Genomic DNA, 27,579 nt, shown 5'->3' on the forward strand with positions numbered 1-27,579 from the left:
CAGGGGAATTTGAGTTAGTAACAAACTGATGATTCCTTAGTGTTTAACCATAAAATTTCGGATCCTTCAGAGAGTATTTCTCTGCTGGAGCTAAAAAGAAATGTTGAGAGAGGTAGTAACCTAGGAAACAAACAGTCCAGGTTTACCAGCTTGATATTTCCTCTAGGAAGTGGGCATGAAATCTCATAAATGATATTTTCTTTTCATACTTGTGTTATATATAAATTTTGTCATCTGGAAGTGATTATTTCCATGTGGTGGTTTGAATTAGGAGAAATTCTAAGGGAAAAGAAAGGTTTTCAGCTCTACTAGTTGGGAGAGGTTTAGTTTTGGTAGGTATACCACCGATATTAAAAAAGCAGTCTGTGAAATTTGAATGGTAAAAACGGAATAGAAGGCACAGCATAGGGAATATAGTTAATGATATTGTAATAGTGTTTTATGGTGACAGCAGCTACACTTGTGGTGAGCATAGCATAATCTATAGAGAAGTTTAGTGACTATGTTGTACACCTGAAACTAATGTAGCATTGTTTGTCAGCTGTATTCAACAACAATAAAAAAAAATTTTTTTAAAGATTATTTATTTTATTTATTTGACAGACAGAGATCATGAGTAGGCAGAGAGAGAGAGAGAGGAGGAAGCAGGCTCCCCATTGAGCAGAGAGCCTGATGCAGGGTTGATCGCAGGACCCTGAGATCATGACCTGAGCCGAAGGCAGAGGCTTTAACACGCTGAGCCACCCAGGCACCCCTAAATTTTAATTTCTTTCAAAATTTACTTATTTACTTTAGAGAGACTGAAAGCATCAGTGAGAAGGACAGAAGGCGAAGGAGAGATGATGTCAGGTAGACTCTACATGAAGCCTGAGACAGGGCTCGATCCCTGATCCTGAGATCATGACCTGGGTCAAACCAAGGATCAGCACTCAACTGACTGTTGCACTCAGGCACCCCTCAAAAAAAATTTTTTTAAATGGCCGAAGAATCTTCAACTGTGAATGTTTGAAGATCGAATGTTTTTATTTAAGGTGTATTATTTAGAGTTGTGTGTGGTCCAGGCATAACAGAATCAAGGTTTTAAATAATGGAGTGGGTGTGCCTGGGTGGCTCAGTCATTAGGCGCCTGCCTCTGGCTCAGGTCATGGTCTCAGGGTCCTGGGATCAAGCCCAGCATCAGGCTCCCTGCGTGCTTGGCGGGGAGCCTGTTTCTCCCTCTCCCACTTCCTCTCCTTGTGTTTCCTCTCTCGCTGTAATAAATAAAATCTTTAAAAATAAATAAATACATAAATAAATAATGGAGTGGCTATTATAGCAACAGCAGACTGAGTAAATGCTTGCTGTGCAAACTTTGTTTTATAATTTACATTTAAAAAAAAGATTTTATTTATTTATTTGACAGAGAACACAAGTATGCAGAGAGGCAGGCAGAGGTGAGAGGGGGGAAGCAGGCTCCCTGCTGAGCAGAGAACCCAATGTGGGGCTCCCTCCCCTGACCCTGAGATCATGACCTGAGCCGAAGCCAGAGGCCTGGGTGGCTCAGTGGGTTAAAGCCTCTGCTTTATTTTTTTAAAAGATTTTATTTATTAAAGGTAGAGAGTGTGAGCAGGGGGAGGAGCAGAGGAGTGGCGGGGGTAGTGAAGAATCTGAAGCAGACTCCACACTGAGTGCAGAGCCTGATATGGGGATCAATCCCACAACCCTGGGATTGTGACCTGAGCCAAAATTAGGAGTCAGACACTAAACTAACTGAGCCACCCAGGTGTCACCACATTATTTTCTAAAATTACAGATAAATTAGCATATTAGTTTCTAGGACCATAAAGGGATATATAAAAATACTCTTACTGTCTTCATTCATTCAGCTAATATTTACTGTTTACTTTGCTTGTCATTGATCTGAATGTTCAGGACTCCGTGATACATAAAAGTGCATGTAGTTCATGATTGGGCACTTGTAGAGTGCCTGTCCTTAGCATGGTGTTTTTGGCTTTTCATGGTGTTCCCAGTTAGTTTATATAGGATAAACTTAATATCTTATCAAAGTTAAATAAGAAAACATATCTGCATTTATGAATTTTTATACTCTGAGAAAATAATACCCAGTTTCAAATGGCATAGTCTATATTAAAGACTAGTTAATGATTCTTTTTTTTTAAATATTTTATTTATTTATTTGACAGAGATCACAAGTAGGCAGAGAGGCAGGCAGAGAGAGGGGAAAGCAGCCTCCTGCTGAGCAGAGAGCCGGATGCGGAGTTCAATCCCAGGACCCTGAGATCATGACCTGAGCCTAAGGCAGAGGCTTTAACCCACTGAGCCACCCAGACACCCCTAGTTAATGATTCTTTTTTTTTTTTTTTTTAAGATTTTATTTATTTATTTGTCAGAGAGAGCGAGCGAGCACAGGCAGACAGAATGGCAGGCAGAGGCAGAGAGAGAAGCAGGCTCCCCACCAAGCAAGGAGCCCGATGTGGGACTTGATCCCAGGATGCTGGGATCATGACCTGAGCTGAAGGCAGCCGCTCAACCAACTGAGCCACCCAGGCGTCCCCTAGTTAATGATTCTTAAACAAGGCAGTATCACAGCGTTTACTACTGAATTTGAATCTGCATTCTTCTGCTTAGTACTCTTACTTTTCTTATGTTTAAATGGGAGTTTTTCGGAGGGATTAAATGAGAAAGTCAAATATTTAGCATGCCCTGTGGCAAATAATAAGTGTTCAGTAAATGTTACTTTTATTGTTAAAGTGCTCTGAACACCTTGGGAAAACGAACCATGTAGGTAGTATTTCATAATTGGAATAATGAATGTGAAAGCATACCTGTAAGGCATCCATGATACCACTTTTGGAAACAGGATATAATGTGCCAATTAAGTTGTTGTCAAATGATGACAGTAATATTTTTAAAGGAAAATTACATATCAAGCCTCATTTTAGTCTCAAAAAGTATATTTAATAAAGTCTTTTCACAAACTAATCTCAGAGAAGTATTATGTTGCCATCTAAAAGCTATTCTTGGCTCTCTGACAATTGTTACATTTGACTTGCATTGTTCTAATGAATTCCTTTTTTTTTTTTTAATTATTACCACCAAGCTGGTGCCAGAGATACCCCTGCCCCACCTTGTATTTAACATTTTCCTTTGTGGATTAGCAGCCACAGGAGAACGTAATATATCTGAATTGATGGTTTGTTAATAGAATGTGTACTTCTGAAATGTTTTTCTAGTAATTATGAGGTTTTTTTTAACTGTTCCTCCTTATGACTAATGGAATGGGCTTGTGATTCATAGTAGCATTAGGGTTTCTGCCTACAAAATGCAACAGAATGATACAAGTTCTGAAATAAATTGTCGTCAGTACAGATTGCTCCTTGTTTCATGCTGTCGCCCTTTTTAAAGCATCCATGTTTATGCAGTGTCATTGCCTATGAATTTTTTCCTTTTTTAAAATATTTTCCCCTAATTAATCTTGAAGTTTAGTTATGGTATCATTTCTTTTATTAATCCCCGTTAGTTCCCATTTGTTTTAAGTTGAGAGGCAGAAATTGATGTAATAGGTGATAAGTGGAACTTTTTATCTCTTGGAAGTAATTCACTCATTTCTCATGGTATTAAGTCTGTTAGAAAAGCTCTTTGCATCAGTTTGAGATTTGTGTTGTCCTCTTGTTTAAAAAGCCATGCTTCTAATCTTGGGGATAAATCTAATCATAATTAAGGGAACAGTGAGACAAAGGTACTTATGGAACAAATGTATTTTACTTTTTTTTAAAGTAGGCTCCCTGCCCAATGTGGGACTTGAACTCAGGAACCCTGAGATGAAGTCGGATACTGCACCAACTGAGCCACCCCAAACACCCCAGAAAAAATGTATTTTAATGCTTGTGAATTCTTAATACTTTGTACCTAGCTTTGGTGGGAAAATTAATACGCTTATTATATACTCATAAATTTTAATTTATACCAAAGTTTTACAGGGTAGAATTCACTAGATAGAAAAATGCAAAACAAATATTTTACTAGAGTTAAAAATCATCTTAGTTGCTTAAAAGTCAAAATTAAATCTATTATGACAATGTTATAATTGTTTTTTGAACCTCGTTTCCAGATCATAGCAATGGATCATTTAACTTGAAAGCTCTATCAGGAAGCTCTGGATATAAGTTTGGTGTTCTTGCTAAGATTGTGAATTACATGAAGGTAAGTACTTTTCTCAACACGCATCCTATTTGAGTTTTTGGCAGAGGAAGAGGATTGGGGTTTCAGAAGTGAATTTGTATGTACATGTCAAAATTTATCAAATTTCGGGGCACCTGGGTGGCTCAGTGGGTTAAGCCGCTGCCTTCGGCTCAGGTCATGATCTCGGAGTGCTGGGATCTCTGCTCAGCGGGGAGCCTGCTTCCCTCTGTCTCTCTCTGCCTGCCTCTCTATCTACTTGTGATTTCTCTCTGTCAAATAAATAAATAAATAAAATCTTTAAAAAAAAATTTATCAAATTTCTTGTTTCAGTATGTGAGGTATGCTGTATCCCTATTATATCTCAGTATAACTAAAAAAAAGGTAATGCTCCAAGCCTCTTACATTATATCAGATTAGTACTGCAGTGAGTCACCTAAGTATTTAATTTATATTAATTCAAGTATCCAATTTAAGCCTACCATTTCACTTATAAATTATGCCCAGGCAGTAGATACAATCACTTCTTAATTACTCATACTTGCTGTCAAAACCACTAGGAAGAGGTGAACAATTTGCAGGTTATTTCCACTGAGGTGAAAAGTGAAAACTACGTAGTTGAGACTTACGGTGGTGATGGTTTTTCTGCATCTTTTGGAGGAGAAAATAGAGAATTACTGAGGGACTTAGGAAAACATCGATTTACAGAAGACCTTAGAATTTAAGATATGATGGAAGATTTACTATTTTTTGAAGTAAGTTTTGAAGTTTTGATGATACGGCATTTTGGCTTTACCAGAGACTGAATCCTAACTTATTAAAGTGAAATTTCATTTGTTACTAAATGGCTAAACTATTTCAGATTTGCCCCCTTCCTCTGCCATAGTCATTCCTGTTTAGTTACTGGTTGTATCTCTTGAAAAAAGTGAAAGTACTATATGTGTTACTTTACATTTCCGCTACAGATTGCTTGCACCTGGGTGGCTCAGTGGGTTAAGCCGCTGCCTTCGGCTCAGGTCATGATCTCAGGGTCCTGGGATCGAGTCCCGCATCGGGCTCTCTGCTCTGCAGGGAGTCTGCTTCCTCCTCTCTCTCTCTGTCTGCCTCTCTGCCTACTTGTGATCTCTGTCAAATAAATAAATAAAATCTTTAAAAAAAAAATGTAAGTCAAGTTTTTATGTTAGGGCTTTTAGAGACTTAATGTCTGACTGGGTCTGAAATCTGTAGTCTGTATTTGATTTGTGGTAGAAATCTATTAGTTCATAATTTCCCATTATCAAATAATAACATTTGACACATATTCCCTATTCATTCATTCCATCCACCCATTCCCCCATGGTGATAAACAATAATTAAAACCTACTGTATGCTGTTTTTAGCACTATTGCTGGGACTACTTGGAAAAAAGTATTCCCCCGTGGCTGTTAGTCTGTTGAGGGAGATTGACATTCAAATGTCATGTTACTGCTACTCTGCTAATGCAGTCGTCACTAATCTAGATGATCCGTAACTTTCATAACTTTCTTTAGGACTGTGACCTTCAATTTTTGTGCTCATTTATTTCCTGAAACAATTTTGAGAAATTATGTATCTCTCTGCACATATTTAAATTGACAATTAGTTTTTCAGCAAAAGTTGAAATAGTGACAAAGAATGGAATTTCTGACATATCATAATATTTCAACAGAATACCTCTTTTACATTTCTCTAGGGGGATCTAAATCTCATTATTAGTTAAAAATATAAACACTCTGGGGGGTGCGTAGGTGGTTCAGCCGTTAAGCGTCTGCTTTTGGCTCAGGTCATGATCCCAGGGTCCTGGGATTGAGCCCCATGTCGGGCTCTCTGCTCAGCGGGGAGTTTCCTCCCTCTCCCATTCCTCCCTGCTTGTGCTTTCTCACTCTCTCTCTATCTCTCTCAAATAAATAAAGATCTTTAAAAAAAAAAAAAAAAAAAAAGACTCTCTTTCCCTCCCCCCTCCCCCCACGTGCGTGCACTCTCTCTCTAGAATAAATAAATCTTTAAAAAAAAATTGTAAAAACAAACATATGGTTGGAAATTTTAATTATTTTCCTTTTGAACTTGTAAGTCTGTTCTGTTACTCCCACTGCATTTTAGCCTAATGTTGTGTATTTTTATGCTTGAAATATGTGTGTGTATGTATACACATATATATATATATATTTTTTATTTTAAAGATTTTATTTATTTATTTGACAGAGACACAGAGAGAGAGAGGGAGCACAAACAGGGGAAGGGGCAGAGGGAGAAGCAGGCTTCCTGCTGAGCAGGGAACCCGATGTGGGCCTCCATCGCAGGACCCTGGGATCATGACCTGACCCGAAGGCAGATGCTTAACGACTGAGCCACCCAGGCACCCAAAATATGTATATTTTTAAGGATTTTATTTGTTTATTTGATAGAGCATGTGCACAAGGAAGAGGGAGGAGTAGAGGGAGATTAGGACCCCATGATCATGACCTGAGCTGAAGGCAGTCACTTAACTGACTGAGCCACACAGGCGCCCTCATGCCTGAAAATACTTCAGTCATCATCTGTCATACTTTTTGCCGCAATAGTATATATGTTAGAAATGTTTTTCTTGTGACCATAAGTTCTAAATACTATCACAACTATTATTGTTAGCACACAGTTGATTAGAATAACTCATGTATATTAAAATATTGATAAAATTCACTTTGTATATAATACTCAACAGAGTTCCATTTTTATTCATTTTTTTAAAAAGATTGATTATTTTGAGAGAGAGTACATGAGCAGGGGGAGGGACAGAGGGAGAGACTCTTCCAGCTTACTCTCTACCAAGCACAGAGCCCCACATGAGGCTGATCCTATGAACCATGAGATCATGATCTAAGCTGAAACCAAGAGTTGAACACTTAACTGACTGAGCCACCAAGGCTCCCCTCTATGATTTTTTCTTTTTTTTTTCTTTAATATTTTATTTTATTTATTTGTCAGAGAGAGAGTGAGCACAGGCGGACAGAATGGCAGACAGAGGCAGAGGGAGAAGCAGGCTCCCTGCCGAGCAAGGAGCCCGATGTGGGACTCGATCCCAGGACGCTGGGATCATGACCTGAGCCGAAGGCAGCGGCTTAACCCACTGAGCCACCCAGGCGTCCCTCTATGATTTTTTCTTAAAAGATTTATTTTTCATTTCATATTTTTTATTCTTATTTTTCAAAGATTTTATTTACTTATTTGACAGAAAGCGAGAGATCACAAGCAAGGGGAACAGCAGAGGGAGAGGGAGAAGCAGGCTCCCCGGCTAAGCAGGAAGCCTTGATGCAGGTCTTGATCCCAGGACCCTGGGATCATGACCCGAGCTGAAGGCAGATGCCCGATGGACTGAGGCACCCAGGCACCCCTATTTATTTGTTTTAGAGAAAGTACGTGAGCAGGGAGAAGAATCTCAAGATTCTCAGGAGAGAGAATCTCAAGCAGACTCCTACTGAGCACAAAGGCTGACACGGGATTTGATATTAAGATCTTGAGACCATGACCTGAACTGCCGTCAAGAGTTGGAAGCTTAAGTGACTGAGCCACCCACTTTTGTATGATTTCTGTGTTCCTGTCTTTGGGTCATTTTCCTGTTAGGTTTTTGGGGCCAATAAAATATTAGGAAGACGAGCTCTTGGGTTATTTATTGAAAATACCTTTTCTCAGTTTATCATTTGATTTACAGAGCTACAAGTTTGAACCTGATTCTGATTTTACAGTCCATTCTCCTCATCACTATTGTATTGCCTCAGATAATACATGTTCTCCATTTCTGAAAGATTAACTTACTTGTATTTATTACTTATGCATCTAGCATTTTAAAATTATCTCCTAATTACAGTTTCTTCCCTCAATAGACACGGCATCAGCGAGGAGATACGCATCCTCTCACTTTAGAAGAAATTTTGGATGAAACACAACATTTAGATATAGGACTCAAGCAGAAACAATGGCTAATGACTGAGGTAAGAATAGCCTTAAAGTGGAGTTAAAAAAATTAGTTAGTTACCATGAGATATTTGCTATGTAACTAAGGTTTTTAATCTGACCATTATTTTTACTTAAAAGAACTGGTATAGATTCTTTGTTTTTAACATGCATATTTTTTGAGGTGGTTTGATTTGTTGGTTTTCTTAAAAACTTATGTATCTATTTAAAATGGCAAAGACTTTTAGCACAAAAATTATAAAAAATTCAGTTATTATACCAGTTTCATTTAAGTTTTTACAGAATAATTGATACTTTTAAAATTGCTAAATTTAGAATTGTTTTTATACATGTTTTTGAACATTTAAATCATGAGGTAATGTAGGGATAGTGAGATATTTGTTGTACTCATACTACTATTATGACTTGATGGTGATGTTACTGTCTCCGACAGATTACTTGGAAAACTAATCCTTACACTGTGTATATACACACATCATTGGAGGAAAAGAAACCCACAGTAATCACTGACCCTGCTAATTTGGAAATGAATAGCATTTAAGAAAATTCACACATTTCCATCTTTTCTATTTAAGTATGAAATGACAATTAAGAAGAATATATTCTGTGACCAGTGTTGTAGTCTAAAGAGCAAATGTAAAATTCCTAAATCTAATTCAGTAATTTATTATACTGAGCAAAATATTGTTCTTGATTTTTAGAATATAAAATAACAGTTTATTAGTAACATTATAGCACATCATCTTAATGATAAATAGTCATAAACATCCTGTTGCATTACCTAATCTTCAAATTTCATAGACTACCAACATTAGTTAAAAATTACTTTTTTACTATTCTGTTCTCCCTCCTTTCTTCTATGTTCTTCTCTTTCTCCTTTCCAGGGTCAGGCTGGCAGCTGCAGAAGAAAATAAATAGGGTAGCTCTTCCTCGAAGAGCTTTCCTTCTAGTAGTAGCTGTACAGCAGAACTGACTAGGAATATAACTATATTCAATAATTCCTGCATTCCTACTCAGTTTCATTCTCAAGCTGCCACTATAGGTAAATTTCTTATATGCACTAGTGGTGCTTTTCAGTTCCTTCCACACCGGTTGGTGATACCAGGTGGGGCAGACTATTGTATATTCATCCCAGGGTTATGTTTCACACAAAATGCCAATATGTGATAAACTATACTTTGAGGGTGGGATAAGCAATACCCAGTTCACTTTGTCTATTAATGTTAACTAGCATTTATTCTTTTCTATCTTTTATTTTCAAAAGAATGTGGGTGCAGTTTCAGTTGTGATAAAATGGTTTTACTCATCTAAAGAATTAACGCAATAATAAAAAGTTTCTTTTATAAAAAGTGAGCAACTTGCTGATCTCTACCTATTGGTTTTTGGATCTTCGATGTCCAGTATTTTAGATCTGCTAGTTGATATTCACAAGATAACTTATTTATGGTTGTATTTGGTATCAATATTTTTAAAATAATTAGTAGAATTTAAGAACATGTATATGGGGTTTCCTTTTGTTAATATATCCAAATTGTGTCACTGTTACAGGCATTAGTCAATAATCCCAAAATTGAAGTAATAGATGGGAAGTATGCCTTCAAGCCCAAATACAACTTGAAAGATAAGAAAGCCCTCCTTAGGCTGTTAGATAAGCATGACCAGCGAGGCTTAGGAGGAATTCTTTTAGAAGACATAGAGGAAGGACTCCCCAATTCTCAGAAAGCTGTCAAGGTAACCTCTCTTTTCTTTCTATATCTTAGTATAATTTGAATTAATAATGTCTTGTTTTAAGAAAACAGGTAATGTAAATTTTTATTTTTATAGCTTCCTTTATATATACTTGGGGTTGCAGTCGAAGATTTGAAATTTGGGTCCTGTTCTACAGGGCAGGGCAGAGAGCCACCATTTTTGTGTAAATTTGACATCTCCTTTTTGTTTCGTTTTGGGTATGATTGTGTCTTCAGAATAGTTCTGCAAAGTTTTTCTCAAAGACATCTCAAAAGTTTTTCTCAGAAGTTATGTTTGTAGACAAGAGCTGCTTCAACAATTCTTGTAGACACTGCTAACCTGAGGAACCAGAGGTATTAAACACGAGAGCATTGACTAATAACCTTGCTGTTTTAATTCCTAAAAGTCTATTACAGAAAGCCATACGGATAACATTTCCAGTTTAAAGTTGGAACTCAGTTGGAAAGGCTGCTAGTCTCTGTTCTGCACAGTTGCTAATGATTAATGCTAGTTATTGATGTTTCATTTGTCTTGCTACCTCAGGAGTAAAACTTGCTCCTTTCTCTCCTGTACTTATTGGTAATTAAGTGACACGTGTTATTTTACAAGTCATTGAGGCTCTTTCTATTTATTTATTTATTAGGGTTTTTTTTGGTTTTGTTTTGATCTATTGTCAAGTTAATGGACTTCTCTTCTTTACCTCTAATTTGTTGTGAATTCCCATTGGTGAATTTTTTATTTTAGAGATAGTATTTTTCAGTTCTGGACTTTCCGTTCTTTATATCTTCTGTTTCTTTGCTGATTTTTTTTTTCATTCATTGTAAGCCTTTTTTTCCAGTACATTTTTGAGTAAAATTTCTTGCAACTGCTTTAAAATCTTCCTATTCTAATTTAACAGTTGGGTCATTTGGGGGGGCTGGTCTGTGCTTTGTTTCTCGAGTATGGGTCATGTTTCCTGCTTCTTTGTATGTCTAATAAATTTCTGTTGAGTCTTAAATTTTGTGAATTATATGTGTAATAAAGACTCAAGATTCTGTTAGATTCCTCCAGAGTGTTTTTGTTGGTTTTTGTGTATAAATGGGCAGTTATCTTGGCTAGACTCAAACTCTAACCTTTGTCTTTTTTGCAGTGGGTGGCAAATAATACATCTTTTTTGTTCTTTGAACTCTTTTGGAAAATATCCAGAGTTTGTAGTAAGTTTTCTATTAAAAAAAAGTTACCTTAGGAGGGACTTGGCCATTTCCCGAAGCAGAGCCCTCTTCAGATTTGAAATAGGATTTATTTTTAAGGTATGTATGGAATGGCTACTCCTCAGGTGGTTTTTTTTTTAGTTAAATTTTTAACAAATTGTAGTAAAAACTGTCACATGAGGTAGAGTTTGACATATTAAGCATGTCTAAGAGTACAGTTCATTAGTGTAAAATATGTTCACAGTTGTACAAGAGATAATCCAGAACGTCTACATTTTGTAAAGCTGAAACTTAGTCCACTAAACAGCTTTCCTTATCCCACTTCTCCAGTCCCTAGCAGGCAACATTCTTTTTGTGAATTTGGCTTGTCTAAGTAACTCAGACAAGTAGAATTCTACATTGTTGTTTTGTGATTGTCCTATTTCACTTAGCATAGTATCCATCCTCAAGGTTACTCCATGTTGCAGCTTGTATCAAGATTTCCTTCCTTTTTAAGGCTGATAGTACTGCATTGACCAGTTTGCTTATCCGTTTGGTTGCTTCCATTATTTTGCTGTTGGGAATAATGCTACTATTAACTTGTTCGTAAAAAGTTTCTCTTCAAGACTTTGCTTTTGATTTTTTAAAATATATTTTTCAAGAATATTTATTTAGTATTTATTTATTTTAGAGAGAGTGTGCACACAAGTGGGAGGAGGGAGAGGGACAAGTAGACTCCATGCCAAGTGTGGAGCCTGAGGTGTGGGCCAGATCTCATGACCCTGAGATCTCAACCTTAGTTGAAATCAAGATGCAGTTGCTTAACTGAGCCACCCATGTGCCACTCTGCTTTCCATTTAGAGTATGTAACCAGAAGTAGAATTGCTGGATAATATGGTAATTCTGTTTTTAGTTTTTTGAGGAACCACCATTATTTTCCACAGTGGGTTTACCATTTTATATTCTTGCCAGCAGTGCACAAGGGTTCAGATTTCTTTGTGTCCTTACCAACACTTTTCTGTTGTTTTTTTTTTTCAAATAGTAGCCATTTTAATGGATATGAGGTTTATTTCATTGTAGTTTTGATTTGTATTTCCCTAGTAATTAGTGATACTGAGGATATTTCTTTCTTTTATTGTCTATTTGTATACATTATTTGGAGAAATGTCAAATCTTTTGCCTATTTTTTGAATTGAGTTGTTTTACTTGTCCTAGTATGTATGTATTCTGGGTGTTAATCACTTATTAGATACACACTTTGCAAGTATTTTCTCCCATTTTGTGAGCTGCCTTTTTACTTCATTGATAGTGTTTTTTAATGTGCAGATGCCAATATTTTTGTGTAGTCATATGTGTCACTTTTTTTTTTCCCTTCTGTTGCCTTTGGTGGCATTTCCAGGAAATGACTGCCAAATCCAAGATTAGAAGATTTTGCCCTAAGTTTTCTTCTAAGAGTTTTATAGTTTTAGATCTTATATTTAGGTCTCTAATCCATTTAGTTAATTTTCATATATAGTGTTAGGTAAGGGTCAAGTGTCATTCTTTTGTATGTGGATGTTGAGTTTTCTAACACCTTCTGTTGAAAAGGTTGTCCTTTCCCTATTGAATGCCCTGGCACCCTTGTCAAAAGTCGTTTGAGCATACATGGGACGATTTATTTCTGGGTTCTCTCTTCCACAGCTTTTATGCCAATACTACACTTTCAATTACTGGAGATTTGTAGGAAGTTTTGAAATTAGGAAGTAAATCCTCCAGCTTAGTTTTTCCTTTCCAAGATTGATTATTCAGAGTCCCTTGAGATTCCATATGAATTTTAGGATGGGTTTTTCTATTTCTGCAAAAAACATCATTGGGATTTTGATAAGGATTGCACTGAATCTGTAGATCACTTTGGATAGTATCTACATCTTAATTTGTAAACCTGGGGTGTGTTTGCATTTATGTTGTCTAATTTCTTTCAGCAGTATTTCATTTTTATTTCTTTTTAGAGATTTTATTTACTTGAGAAAGAATGCTTGAGCAGGGAGAGGGGCAGAGGAAGAGGGAGAAGCAAATTTACTGCTGAGCAGGGATCCCACTTGGGCCTCAGTCTCAGGACCCCAGGATCATGACCTGAGCCAAAGGCAGGCACTTAACCTACTAAGCCACCCAGGTGCACCCTTTCAGCAGTGTTTTATAGTTTTCATGGTGCCAAGTCCTTCATCTCTTTAAGTTAATTCCTAAGTATTTTATTCTTTTAGATGCTTTTGTGAATGGAATTGTTTTTGTAACTTCTTTTCAGATTGTTCATTGTTAATATATAGAAATGTAGCTGACTTTTGTGTATTGACTTTGTATCTGTCTTGCCACTTTGATGAATTCTTTTATTCTAACAGCTTTGAAACATACATCATATTTCGGATGTATAACATAATGGTTCAATATTTGTATATATTGTGAAATTATATCACCACAGTAAGTCCAATTAACATCTGTCACCATATGTAGCACCAAATTTTTTTAAAAAAGATTTTATTTATTAATTTGACAGAGATCACAAGTAGGCAGAGAGGCAGGCAGAGAGAGGGGGGGGGGGAAGCAGGCTCCCTGCTGAGCAGAAAGCCTGATGCAGACTCGAACCCAGGACCCTGGGATCATGACCTGAGTGGAAGGCAGAGTCTTTAACCCACTGAGCCACTAAGGCGCGCCAGCACCAAATTCTTTTTTAATGATGAGAACTTTTTAAGATTTAATCTCTCAACAGCTTTTAAACATGTAATATAGTATTATTAACTGTAGTTACCATGCTGTACATTACATCCCCATGACTTATTTTATAACTTCATAATGTGCACATTTTGACTACTTCATGCATTTTCCCCATCCACACTGCTGTGTCTGGCAATCACCAAGGATTTTTTTCTTTTTTTAGAGTCCACATAAAGGTGAGATAATACAAATTTTTCTTCCTTTGTCTCACTTATTTCACTTAGCATAATGCCCTCAAGGTCCATTCATTTTTATTACAGATGGCAAGATTTCTTCTTTTATGGCTACATAATATTCCATTTATGTGTGTGTATCTATTTTCCTTATCTGATTATCCATCAGCGGACACTTAGGTTTTCGTATCTTGGCTATTGTTAATAATGCTGTTTACAAAGGAGTGCATATATTTTTTTTAGTTAGTGTTTTTGGTTTCTTTGGATAAGTAACTGGAGCATATGGTTGTTCTCTTTTCATAGTTAATTTCCAGTTTACATTGCTACCAACAGTACCTGAGATTTCCCTTTTCTCCATTTTCTCCAACAATTATATCTTGTCTTTTTAATAGTGGCTATCCCGACAGGTGTGAGATGAGGTACCTCATTGTGGTTTTGCATTTTCCTAGTCATGATGTTGAGCATGTTGGTGACCATATGTAGGCCATCTTTGGAAACGTGTTTTGCGATCTTCTACCAATTTTTGAATTAGATTGTTTTTCGGTATTAAGTTCCATGAGTTCCTTATATATTTGGGATAGTAACCGCTAATCAGATACATGATTTGTTTTTCTTTTTACTGTTCTGATTGGGTGATTTCTGCTACCCTGTTTTATGCATCAATGATCCATTCTTCTGTATCAGCTGACCTGCAGTTGATTCCCTATACAGTGTTTTTCATTTCAGTTATTGTATTCTTTAGTTCTGATTTTTCAGCGCTCTTTAAATTTTCTCTTTGTTGAAGTTTTCACTGTATTCCCCTGTTTTGCTTATGAGTTCGGTGAGTATTTTTTGGGTCATGACATTGAACTTCTTATTTGGTAGATTACTTACCTCCATTTCATTTAGGGTTTTTTGTTTGAGGCTTTGTTTTATTCTTCTGGAATATATTCCTCTCCCTCCATACTTTGCCTAGCTGTGTGAGTTTCTATATACTGGTTAGATCAGTTATGTTTCCCTGTTTTGAAGGAGTGGCTTTATGTAAAGGGTGTCCTTTGGGGCCCCCCTCATCACCTGAGGCAAGTACCCCAGGGGTATCCCCTTTGAGGGGCAGTCTGATTTGTGTCTGGGCCACAATTGGTGTGAACTTGTTGATATTCAGCACTGTCTTTCTTTGTGGCTTTGAGGCCCAGTAGGAGCTGCTGGTGGTACACTGGTGAATGGAGCTGGCTCTGACACATCTGGCTGAGAGGCCCAGCTGCAATGGCTGCAGGCGCTCTAGTGTGCATGGCTAGCCTCTCCAGAGTAGGGGCCGCTTGGGGGTAGATTGCTGGTGCCTTTGGAAGCTGCCCACTGGGTGGCTCGGGGATGTGTTTTAGAGGGGCTCATATGCTTGCCGAGGCTGCCTGGAATCTCTTTCTTTTGATTGCAGAGTTTAATCTTCTTTCTTTTTAAAATTTTATTTATTTATTTGATGGGGTATGGGGGGAGAGAGTGCACATGAGCAGAGGGAGAGGGAGAACCAGGCTCCCTGCTGAGCAAGAAGCCCAATGTGGGACTCGATAATCCCAGGACCCTGGGATTATGACCTGATCTGAAGGCCACCTAACTGACTGAGCCACCCAGGAGTCCCTAATTGTCTTACTTTTTAATTACTTACAAGGGAATATTATTTTGTTTAGTTTTCTATACGCCTTCTGCATTTTTGTTCTTCCTTTTACTGCATTACTATTTTGTGTTTAGCTGATTTATTTGTATTTTCATTTTTTTATTTTTATTTTTGGAGAGAGTTGGGGGAAGGGCAGGAGGAGAGGGAGAATCTTAAGCAGGCTCCATACCCAGCATGGAGACTGTTGTGTGGCTCCATCTCACAATCCCAAGATCATGACCTGAGCCAAAATCAAGAGTTGGATGCTTAATTGACTGAGCCACCCAGGTGCCCCTCCTTGATTTTTTAATATTGAAATGTTAGATTCCTATCTCATTTCCTTCGTGTATGTTCTGTAGCTATTTTCCTTGTGGTTACCATGGGGATTATATTTAACATCCTAAAGTTATAACATTTGTACTTGTTTGTATTTATATTAGCCTAACTTCAGTAGCATATTAAAAATCTACTCCTTTACATCTCCATTCCCACCTCTTTGTTGTAAAGGTCACAAAACTACATCTTCACACATTGCCATAAACGAATAATACTTATATTATTTTATTTTTTAATATCTTTTTAAAAAGTTTTTATTTATTTATTAGACCGTGTGAGGGGAGAGGTTAGAGGGAGAAGCAGATTCCCCACGGAGCAGGGAGCCCAACGTGGGACTTGATCCCGGGACTCCAGGATCATGACCTGAGCCAAAGGCAGTTGCTTAACCAACTAAGCCACACACTCACCCCCTAATAATTCTTTTAAATCTGTTAGTCTCTTAAACTATGTAAAAGCCAAAATTTGGAGATATAAAAGAGTTACAGTGATACTAGCTATTAGACTGATAATTGCTTTTTTAAAATGTATTAGTCTCTTAAATCTGTAGAGAACAAAAAGTATAGTTACAAACTTTTACGCAGTGATACTAGCTTTTATAATTGCCCATGTGCTTAGCTTCAGTGAGATCTTTATTTTTTCATATTAACTTTGAGTTACTGATTCTTTCATGTTCTCTTGTAGGGCTCCCTTGTACATTTCTTGCCTGGTAGATCCTAGTGATAATGAAATCCTCTGCCCTTTTTTTTTTTTTTTTTTTAAACTATTTAAAAAAGCCTTTTTATTTGGGAATATCTTAATTTTTTCTTACCTTTGAAGGGTAGGTTTGCTGGATAGAAGATTCTGTGTTCACAGATTTTTCTTCTAGCATTTTGTATATAGCAGCCTGCTACTTTCTGGCCTCTAAAGTTTCTTTCCCTCTTTCTTTTTTTTTTTAAGATTCTATTTATTTTAAATTGTGGTCGAGTGTGAGTTGGTGGGAAGAGCAGGAGGGAGAGAGGCGGAGGGGGAAGGAATCTTAAGCAGACTTGGTGCTGAGCATAAGGCTTGACACAAGGCTCGAACTCGTGACCCTTAGATCATGACCTGAGCCAAAACTGAGTTGAAGACTGACTGAGCCACCAGAGGTTCTTGGCCTCTAAAGTTTCTGATGAGAAATACAATTTTTTTTAGGATCCCTTCCTTGTATGTGGTGGTTTGCTTGTCTCTTGCTGCTTTCGAGATTGTCTTTGGAAAGTTTATTTATAATGTGTCTCTGTGTGGGTCTCTTTGAGTTCATATTCTTTGGATTCATTGAGCTTCTTGAGTGTTTATTACATTCATATATTTCTTCAACTTAGGGAAGTTTTCAGTCATTATTTTTTGAAATATGCTCTCTGCCACTTTTTCTCTCTCTTTTTCTGAGACTCCACAGTGCGTATTTTGGTCTACTTGCTGGTGCCCCAGAGGTCTCTTAGGATTTGTTCACTCAATCCTTTTTGTCAGTTTTTTCTTTTTAAGATTTTTTTCTAAAATTTATTTCAGAGATGGGAGCCTGGGTGGCTCAGTGGGTTAAAGCCTCTGCCTTTGGCTCAGGTCATCATCTCGGGGTTCCTGGATCGAGCCCCACATCAGGCTCTCTGCTCAGCAGGGAGTCTGCTTCCCCCTCTCTCTGCCTGCCTCTAAAAAGCTACAACAGGCGCCCCTGTTGTAGCTTTTTAAAACATAATTGGAAATAACTGATTGGTGGTGATGAATAAGTGGCAAAATATTTTAAGGTAGAGGAAAAGTAAGAACACCAAAATCCCACAGTTTTTTTTTCTTCTTCTTTTTTTTAAAGATTTTATTTATTTGACAGAGAGATCACAAGTAGGCAGAGAGGCAGGCAGAGAGAAAAGGGGAAGCAGGCTCTCCGCTGAGCAGAGAGCATGATGCAGCCCCTCCCAGCCCCCCAGTTTTCTCTAGATTAATAAAAAGACTCCAGGGACACCTGGATGGCTCATTCGGTTAAGCCTCTGCCTTCGGCTCAGGTCATGATCCCAGGGTCTTGGGATCGAGTCCCACATCAGGCTCCTTGTCCAGCAGGGAGCCTGCTTCTCTCTCTGCCTCTGTCTGCCACTCTGCCTGCTTGTGCTCTCTCTCTCTGACAAATAAATAAATAAATCTTAAAAAAAAAAAAAAAAGGAATATCTTTGTATAACAACAGATTCATAAATTGATAACCTATATTAATGAAGATGTGCTTGAGGACACCATATTTAGAAAGTTAATACCCTCTAATCAATTCGGTGTTTCAACATCCGGATATCTGTATTGAAAACGTCCTTCAGGGATGCCTGGGTGGCTCAGTTGGTTAAGCAGCTGCCTTCGGCTCAGGTCGTGATCCCAGTGTCCTGGGATCGAGTCCCACATCGGGCTCCTTGCTCAGCAGGGAGCCTGCTTCTCCCTCTGCCTCTGCCTGCCATTCTGTCTGCCTGTGCTCACTCTCTCTCCCTCTCTTTCTCTGATAAATAAATAAAATCTTTAAAAAAAAAAAGAAAACGTCCTTCATATGGGACTGGACGAGATTATGCTGAGTGAAATAAGTCAAGCAGAGAGTCAAGTATCATATGGTTTCACTTATTTGTGGAGCATAACAAATAACATGGAGGACATGGGAAGCTGGAGAGGAGAAGGGAGCTGAGGGAAATTGGAAGGGGAGGTGAACCATGAGAGACTATGGACTCTGAAAAACAACCTGAGGGTTTTGAAGGGGTGGGGGGTGGGAGGTTGGGGGAACCAGGTGGTGGGTATTGGGGAGAGCATGTATTGCATGGAGCACTGGGTGTGGTGCAAAAACAATGAATACTGTTACGCTGAAAAGAAATAAAAATAATAATAATAATAATTTTTTAAAAAAGAAAAGACAACGTCCTTCATATTATTTAAAAAAAAAAAAAAGACTCCAGTGGACCCAAATCATAACTGAAACATAGATTGAGTTTTTTGGGGTTTTCCCCCCCCCAAAATAAGTAACTTCTTTTTGTACTTTGGAAGATCTCTAAGAATAAAGGTCCTAAAATACCAATATGTAAAATAGTGAGAACTGCTCATGAAAGAAACTTAAGAACTAAAATTAGGTGCATTAGACACTAATGCTGTAACTGAAGGTTAAAATAAATGGGAATCCTTTGTTGTTTTAAAAAGAAAATCTTTTGGGGTGAGGTAATTTGGAGTTAACTGAAAAAAAAAAAATTTTTTTTTAATCTTTTAAGGCTTTAGGGGACCAGATACTATTTGTAAATCGTCCCGATAAGAAGAAAATTCTTTTCTTCAATGATAAGAGCTGTCAGTTTTCTGTGGATGAAGGTGAGCCTTTCTGTTTAATTTTCAAGTATGTTAGAAATACAGTGTGACAAAATTTATATTTATAATCCAGTTATAACTCAGATTTTGTAGTAGTGCTTTTTAGCTTTATCATCTCTTAGAGCACAGCTAATAATCTTACCAGTAACATTGTTTCTCAGAATGCCATTTGAAATATGTCATTTGAAAGATTTTTGGTTAATTTTACTTGTAATCATAGTATCAGTAGGTTGTGATATCTTATGCTTATAACAGCTGTACCAAATAGTTTATTTCTTTAGTTATGTTATTTTACAAATATTACTTCATATCTTGATATGAAAGCTTGACGCAGAATGGGAAAAAACAAACTTTTGTTGGTGACTGATACTCTCTTAATAACTTGTGAGTCTTTTGGTTATCAAATTGGATAGGCAAGATTACTTTTTTCTGACTGTTGTAGAGTCAGATGCTAAGCTTCTTATACTAAATGTGTGATGCCTATATTTTGAATTTTAGGTATTTTATTTCAGGGGCACGTGGGTGGCTCAGTTGGCTGACTTGATTTCGGCTCAGGTCATGCATGATCTCAGGGCTGTGGAATTGAGCCCTGCATTGGGCTCCCCACTCCATTGGGTATCTCCTTGAGATGCTCTCTCTTCTTCTCCTTTTGTCCACCACCCCACCCCACCTCGATTTGGTGTGGGCTTTGTCTTTCAAATAAACATAATCTTTAAAAAAATATTTCATCAGCATTTGACAGGTAAAATAGTTAAACAAGGGTTTTATTCATGGGAAATCTCTACTATAGTAGAAATAGTAGAAATCTCTACTATAGTAGAAATTCTCATTTAGACAAATCTATTTTACTATAAATTTAGATTAATTTGTATTTGTATTAATTTTGAACCTAATTAAACATCATTTTAATTATATAACCTGAGAAGTAAAACAGATACCAAAAAATTCTAATAATATAGAATTACATAAGATAAAAAAGTAATATTAGATTCCAGATAGTGAAAACTTGCTATGCCTGCCTGGTAGTCCTAGTGACTGATGTTTATTGTATTGAATAAAAGAGATTCTATTGAAGAAATGGTTTTGTATAAAAAATACCCATATAATTCTTGTCCCTTTAGTAGCCCATACATTTTTGATTATGATTTTGTAATTTGTACTATGTAAGTTTTTCTTTCATATGTTATCTGGCTGTAAATATTCAGGGTTATGGTGCTAGTAGATAGGAATTTAGTTAACCTGAAGTTACTTAGATGACTATGATTTATCTGAGGAAATAGAATGTTGTATTTTGGTGGAAAATTGTGATTGAGAGCATCTTGTATACAGTTGGTTCTCAGTAAATAACTTTACTGTAATAGTAAATTTAACTTTAAAAAATTGTTTTCAAAGTATTCCAGCTATTCTGTATTGTATTTTCTAATAAATAAGGTAAGCTTCTTTATTAATAAATATTAATTTTTACTTTACAGTAAAAATTAATTTACTGTAAATTTGTAACTTTAAAAAATTGTTTTCAGAGTATTCCAGTTATTCTGTATTGTATTTTCTAATAAATAAGGTAAGCGTCTATATGTAAGGGAGTAGTGAACTTCTTTTTTGCATTGTAATGATAGGTGCTCATTTAAAAAAGGTTTGGCTTAGCAATTTTTGTGTTGCTTGAGTCTCCTTTACTTACAGTTTTGCTTTTATGGAAACTTTCATACTTCTCAAATTGACTTGACCCCTCGAAAAAATGTTGAGGTGGACTTGATTTTTAAGATACTTAGAAGTTTTGTTTTTTTTTTTCTTTTTTAAGATTTTATTTATTTATTTGACAGAGAGAAATCACAAGTAGATGGAGAGGCAGGCAGAGAGAGAGAGAGGGAAGCGGGCTCCCTGCTGAGCAAAGAGCCCGATGCGGGACTCGATCCCAGGACCCTGAGATCATGACCTGAGCCGAAGGCAGCGGCTTAACCCACTGAGCCACCCAGGCACCCACTTAGAAGTATTTTTTTAAAAATAGCTGATTCCTTTATTCTTTGGCATAGTTAATCCATTTGAAAAAAACGTGCAGTATTAAAACGTAAGTATCATGTTCAAGTAGGAAGATCTTACAGTGAAAAGCAGATATGTTTTCCTTTCACTAATTTGAGTCCCTTTGATTTGTGGCACTACTTGTTTTATTTTAATTCTTTGGGTGGTTGTTCCCTTACTTTATTAAATAATACACTTATATTTTTTTTCTTAATTTTTCAGCTTGAAGTATTATAATGACTTATTCTTGTGTTGCTGATTTATACCTGCTGTCTCTCTTCTTCACTTTCTAATATAGTATAGTACTAGTTTAAGTTTCTCTGCCATTTTCTTGGTACCTTTAAAATCAAAATAACTGAATGTTTCCAGGGAAATTTTAGTGTTAAGTCTGCTCTGCAGATGGCAGTATAGTGCAGCATAGCTGCAGATGTTCAGCTTGCCAGATGAGGTTGCAGTAGCTCTCTAAGAACATGATAAAACTCTAGGATTTCTTGATAATAATTTATTGGAGAAATTTTAATTGAGTACTTTCTGTTCCTCTATATCCTCACACTAATCGTTATACCGAGTCATTGGTATTTTCTGTCTGCAGTGCAATTTTTCCTATAGATATCACTGTTTTAACTTTGCTCAGCCTTTTCCTGTTTGTGTACCTTTCTGTTTCTTTTCTTTTTTTTTAAGATTTTATTTATTTGACAGACAGAGATCACAAGTAGGCAGAGAGGCAGGCAGAGAGAGAGGAGAAAGCAGGCTCCCTGCTGAGCAGAGAGCCCGATGTGGGGCTCGATCCCAGGACTCTGGGATCATGACATGAGCCGAAGGCAGAGGCTTAACCCACTGAGCCACCCAGGCGCCCCTACTTTTCTGTTTCTTAACATCACCCTGTTTTCATTTGCCATTTTGAATGGCCTTTGTTGGTTTAAACTCATCCCATCTCCTTATTACTTGACTTATAAGGACAAGATGAGGATTTTCTCCCTCCCTTCCTTCCTTTATTTGAGAGGGTGGGCAGAAGGAGAGGAAGACAGAGTCTTAAGAAGATGCTGAGCACGGAGCCCGGTGCAGAGTTCAGTCTCACGAACCTGAGATCATGACCTGAGTCAAAACCCAAGAGTCAGACACTTAATTGACTGAGCCACCCATGCACCCCAAGATGAGGATTTTCACTTTTTCCCAGTCAGATTATACAAGTAACCATATATGCTTGTTAGTAAAATCCCACTTATCTGGAAATAAGTTGTATAAATTGCTTGATGTTTATTTTTCTAGTTTACTTTTTCTCAGATAATCTCTAAGACTGTATGGTTATTTAGTATTCCGTTACGTAAGTGTACCCAATGAATGATTTTTTTAAGTACTTAATAATGCTGCAGCAAATATTCTTAACACCCTTTACATGCTGGAGACGTGTGTGGTTTTTTAATTAATGAAATAGGCATATATATCAGAAGGTATGGGAGGGGAAATTGATAAATTATTTTTGCATCTATTAAGTCTTTGTTGTTGTAGACTTAATAGGTGTTGAAGTATATTACTAGGTTTCCTAATATTGATTGTCCTTGAATAAGGACTCCTAGAATAAATAAACCTTTTTTAACTATATATTTCTGGACTCTTTTTCTATGTATCTGAAGGGTTTTTGCTTTAGTATCCAGTTTTCTTTTTTTGTTCCCTTTCTCAGGGTTTGGTTGGTGTGTGATGCCGGATACATCAAAAGAGAAGGATAGTTTTCCTTTTTCTTTCCATTCTTTCCTTATGAGAATATTCAATTCCTTGAAGATTTGAACACAAACACCCATGAGTTTCTCTGTCTTCTTGTTTCTTGGACAGTATTCTTTGTATCTTCTTTGGTTATGTCCATCATTAAGTTTCCCATCTCATAAATTAATTTTTATAATCTCTGCTTTCCTAAAATCATCCATTGTTAATTTTCAGATTTAATAGCATATACATTTTGCAGAGTATAGCCCCAGAATTTAATTCTTGTCTGTAATTTTCCCTTTTTATTGCTAACTTCTTGTATTTGCATGTTCTCCCTAACTTCCTTATTATGCTATGTTGGTGTATCTGTTTTACTTTTGTTGTTGTATTTTTGTTTTAAAGGAAAACATCTGTCAGATCACCCTTTGCATACTAGTTTTTGATTACTTTCTATGAGTGGTGACTGAGCAAACATTTAAAATCTGCCAAATTTTTTTGTTGTTTTAATTTTGCTGTTACTTCCTGGTGGTTTTCCTGCAGAATTCTTGGTTTATAAACATTCTTGACAGTTTTAGTTTAAGGGTTGAATCATAATCATTGTAAAGCATCTCTCTTGGTCCAATTTAATGTTCTTTTCTTTTGAAGTCTGGCTTTATCTTATATTCTTTTAATCCCTTCCCTTTTTTGGGGCTGATACATTTTTGTCCATCCTTTTACGATGTACCCTGTCTTCTTTTGTTTAAATGTTTCCTTTGTAATTGGTTTGTAGTTGGTTTTAACTTCTTGAAGTGTCATTTTATATTAATTATCTTTTTACATGATAGATTGTCCCATTATTTGTTTGGAAAGTATAATTTTGGGAAGTTGTCGTATATAGAGTGATTCTTTGTATCTCTAATTTGCTTAAACTATAGATATCGTGGGGCACTTGGGTGGCTCAGTGGGTTAAAGCCTTTGGATCAGGTCATGATCTCAGGGTCCTGGAATCCAGCCCCACATCGGGCTTTCTGCTCAGCGGGGAGCCTGCTTCCTCCTCTCTCCCTACCTGCCTCTCTACTTGTAATCTCTATCAAATAAATAAATAAAATCTTTAAATGATGCCTATAGTTGTTTGTTTTTTTTAAATCAACTTTGTTCTTTGTTTTTATTTCCTGGTTGACACTTTCTGGGATTTTGGTAGCAATCTGTTATTGTGTATATTCATGAATTCACTTATTCAATAAGTCTTCACTTATTCAACAAATATTTACCAATGTCATACACCCCAGTCATTTTGCTAAATGCAGGAGATACGCTAGCGAACAAGGTAGACAAGTCTCTGCCTTTGTAGAGTTCACATTCTAAAGGATAGCATAAACAATATAAAAATCAAAGATGATGACAGATTGTATCAAATTCTAGAAAAGAGACAAATGAAGTATGTGCAAGTTGGTAAAGCACTAGGAGGGGTGGAACTCAAGTGAAGAAAGCTGTGAAAGAATGAGATGGAGATAGCCTTGATATGGGTGCCATTGTGGCGGAAGTGGGGCTCAAGCAGAGTATAATAAAGGCAAAGGCTGTAGTAAAGACTTTGTTTTTTTTCGTAGGCCTGTGGTTTTTAATCCTTAAGTCTGATTCAGTGAAGCTTGAGGAACAAATATTTTCTAACATGTTCTTTGCTCTTGTAAAATAAAATTTCCAGATGATATAACCTACTTTGAGACATAATTTCTTTAAAGTTAATATAATACATGGATGCTTGGCTGCCTCAGTCAGTAGAGAAAGTGACTCTTGATCTCAGGATGCCGAGTTGAAGCCCCCACATTGGGTGCAGAGCTTACTTTAAAAACATAGGGGCTCCCAGACGACTCAGTTGGTTAAGTTTCCAACTCTTGATTTCAGCTCAGGTCATGATCTGATGGCTTTGAGATGGAACCCTGCGTCTGGCTCTGCACTGGGGGTGGAGCCTGCCTAAAATTCTTTTTCTCTCTCTCCCTCTGTTGCCCCCACTTAAAAAAAAAAAAAAAAAAAAGTATGATGCCCTGACTGTAAAAGAAAGGAGAAATGGAAATTGGTTTATATTTTATAAATGTATTTCAATGTTTGTAATTACTCAGGCGTATTTATATTAGATTATAAATGGGATATAAATAACACAGTTGTTTACATTTATAATGACCATTGAATGTGATGGCTACAAATAGACCAGTACAGGTGTGATGCAGTGCAGCCTATCTACCATAATTAGTGTTTCCCTTAAGTGGTAAAGAATTTGTGGCAAAGGTCTGCAAAATACAAAGTGAAATTTTCCTGAGATTTTCAAAGGTTAATATACCATATTCTTTATTTATTGTACTTTGTATGTTTCACAATGTAACATGATTTTTGTATGTAACAAAATCATGTTTGTTAAACCAATATAAGAAATATTTTGTGTATATATGTAAACAGAATTTGATTCTTATCATCAACTGGTGTTTTTCATTAATCTCTATACTTTCTAAGAAAGATGGCTGGAAGTAAGAAAGGTGTTTTTTTTTTGTTTTTTTTTTAAGATTTTTTAATTTATTTGTCAGAGAGAGAGAGCGTGAACACAGGCAGACAGAATGGCAGGCAGAGGGAGAAGCAGACTCCCTGCCGAGCAAGGAGCCCGATGTGGGACTCGATCCCAGGACGCTGGGATCATGACCTGAGCCGAAGACAGCTGCTTAACCAACTGAGCCACCCAGGCGTCCCAAGAAAGGTTTTTTAACAATGATGGTGTTGATAATTTGGAGCTGAGTAAACTTTTTGGTGTTGGGGTTGTCGCTGTGCAGTGTAGATGATACCAGAATCCCAGGCTTCATTAGATGCCTGTGGCATACTTTTCCCCAGTGTGACAACCAAAAGTGTATCCAGACATTACCAAAGAAATGTTTCCCAGGAAGCAAAAATGTCTGGGTTGAAAATTATATTAAAGGTACAGTTTATGTTTATAAGTAAGATAAATTGTCTTCAGACTTTTCTTGAACTCTTTTGTTCAGTGCATTTAGTTATAGAGGGTTGTCACCCAGTGAGTAAGGTCTCTGTTCTCAAGCTTTCCTAAAGCCGAGGGAACGTTGACATGGGAACACAGATGGTGGTTCTTGCGTACTGTTATTGTGAGGTTCGTACAGCACTGTAGACACTGGGGGAATAAGTCACGATCCACAGGAATTTCAGGATTCAGACACTGTTTTTGGAGTTGAAATTGTCAGTATGGCATAAGTCACTGATTTTCAAGATACAGGTTTTTTTCTAATGATATAAGTTGTGTGATTCCAGAGAAGATCCACTGAAAATTGATGCATGTCTTAACATTTGTCTTCCTCTCTGTCTCTTTCTCTTTGTTCATATTTTACTCAAAATGTGCTGTCCTGATTGTATTGATGGAGTTTTTATTTTAAGATTTTATTTATTTATTTGACAGAGATTACAAGTAGGCAGATTGGCAGGCAGAGAAAGAGGGAGGGGAAGCAGGCTCTCCACTGAGCAGAGAGCCTGACATGGGGCTCGATCCTAGGACCCCAGGACCATGACCCAAGCAGAAGGCAGAGGCTTTAACCCATTGAGCCACCCAGGTGCCCCTTGATGGAGATTTTTGTGTTAGCCCAGTAGGTGGCAGTCTTAGCTAAAGAAGAAATACTGATTGATGAAGCTTTTAGTCCCGTTTGAAGACTCACCCTTCATTTTATGTGTAATAGAAGGAAATGTCTTAGATAAGGTATAATACAAGTAAGGACAGAGCTTATTTATAGAAATTTAGAAAATCAGATAGGTACATGAACACAGAGTAATTGAACTTAGGTATTTGTCTTATTTCACAAAGGTATTTATTTCCTTTTATCAGGATCTTATTCATTTAGAGGCAGTATAAATGCCGTGGTCAAGATGTTTGAATAGTTAATCTGTAGGTTTATATCTTAGATCTGCTCCTTATTAGCTTGGGCAAGGTACTTCTGAGATTTCTCATTTATAAAAGAGAAATAATGGTATATGTCTCATGGTCCTTATGAGAATTAAATGAGTTAAAAATAAATGTGCATAGAGCTTGGAACAGAGCCTGGCATGTAGTAAGACTAATAGTAACAGTAATATTAGCTATTATCAGAGGAATTGGAAATACCAAATAGTACCAGAATACTAGATATTTAAATCTTAACTGGTTATTTATTCATGTTTACTTAGCTGTGTGGTTATTGACTAAGTAGATCTGTAGTCTTGTGTTTTGTTAAATGGATAATAAAGAATCAGAGCCAGTTTAGCAGTCTGAGGCCACATTTGCAAAGATCTTTTGCAGTTATAGAATGTTTGTTGGTGTTCCTGATGAGAAGTCCAGTGACAGTCTGATTTTTCTTCCATTTCTGCTAACTTGTTCATTTCTGCTTAGAAACTTAAACAATTTCAGTTTTATCCTTAGAATACAGAGCTTATCCCAGAAGCTCTTTTCCTGGGGGCTCTTATGCTGTTTTAGTTCATTATTTTTTTATGGCTTTCCATTTTATGAATGTACTTTAAAACAGTTTTTCTGATGCTCCACAGGTAGAGATGTAATTTTTGATTTTTGTTCTGCTGTATGCTATTATCAATAGTATTTGCACATAATTACTTGTGC

At 36.8% G+C, this 27,579-nt stretch overlaps 1 protein-coding gene across 2 annotated transcripts in view; it reads left to right on the forward strand.

Annotated features, from left to right (window-relative positions):
• GTF2E2 (general transcription factor IIE subunit 2) overlaps positions 1-27,579 on the forward strand; it is a 67,287-nt gene that overhangs the window by 27,999 nt on the left and 11,709 nt on the right. The window contains exons 3-7 of one of the 2 annotated variants that reach the window (XM_013059019.2): positions 4,112-4,203; positions 8,058-8,165; positions 9,697-9,879; positions 19,160-19,253; positions 22,948-23,935. In XM_013059019.2, the coding sequence (XP_012914473.1) occupies positions 4,112-4,203; positions 8,058-8,165; positions 9,697-9,879; positions 19,160-19,253; positions 22,948-23,051 (581 nt within the window). In that variant the 3' untranslated portion in view covers positions 23,052-23,935. Of the gene's footprint in view, positions 1-4,111; positions 4,204-8,057; positions 8,166-9,696; positions 9,880-19,159; positions 19,254-22,947; positions 23,936-27,579 lie in introns of those variants that run through there. The other variant, XM_004757798.2, reaches the window with a different exon arrangement.

Source organism: Mustela putorius, unplaced genomic scaffold (genome assembly GCF_011764305.1).
Source record: "Mustela putorius furo isolate JIRA1106 unplaced genomic scaffold, ASM1176430v1.1 tig00003932_pilon_pilon_pilon:0A:0A, whole genome shotgun sequence".
Taxonomy (NCBI): domain Eukaryota; kingdom Metazoa; phylum Chordata; class Mammalia; order Carnivora; family Mustelidae; genus Mustela; species Mustela putorius.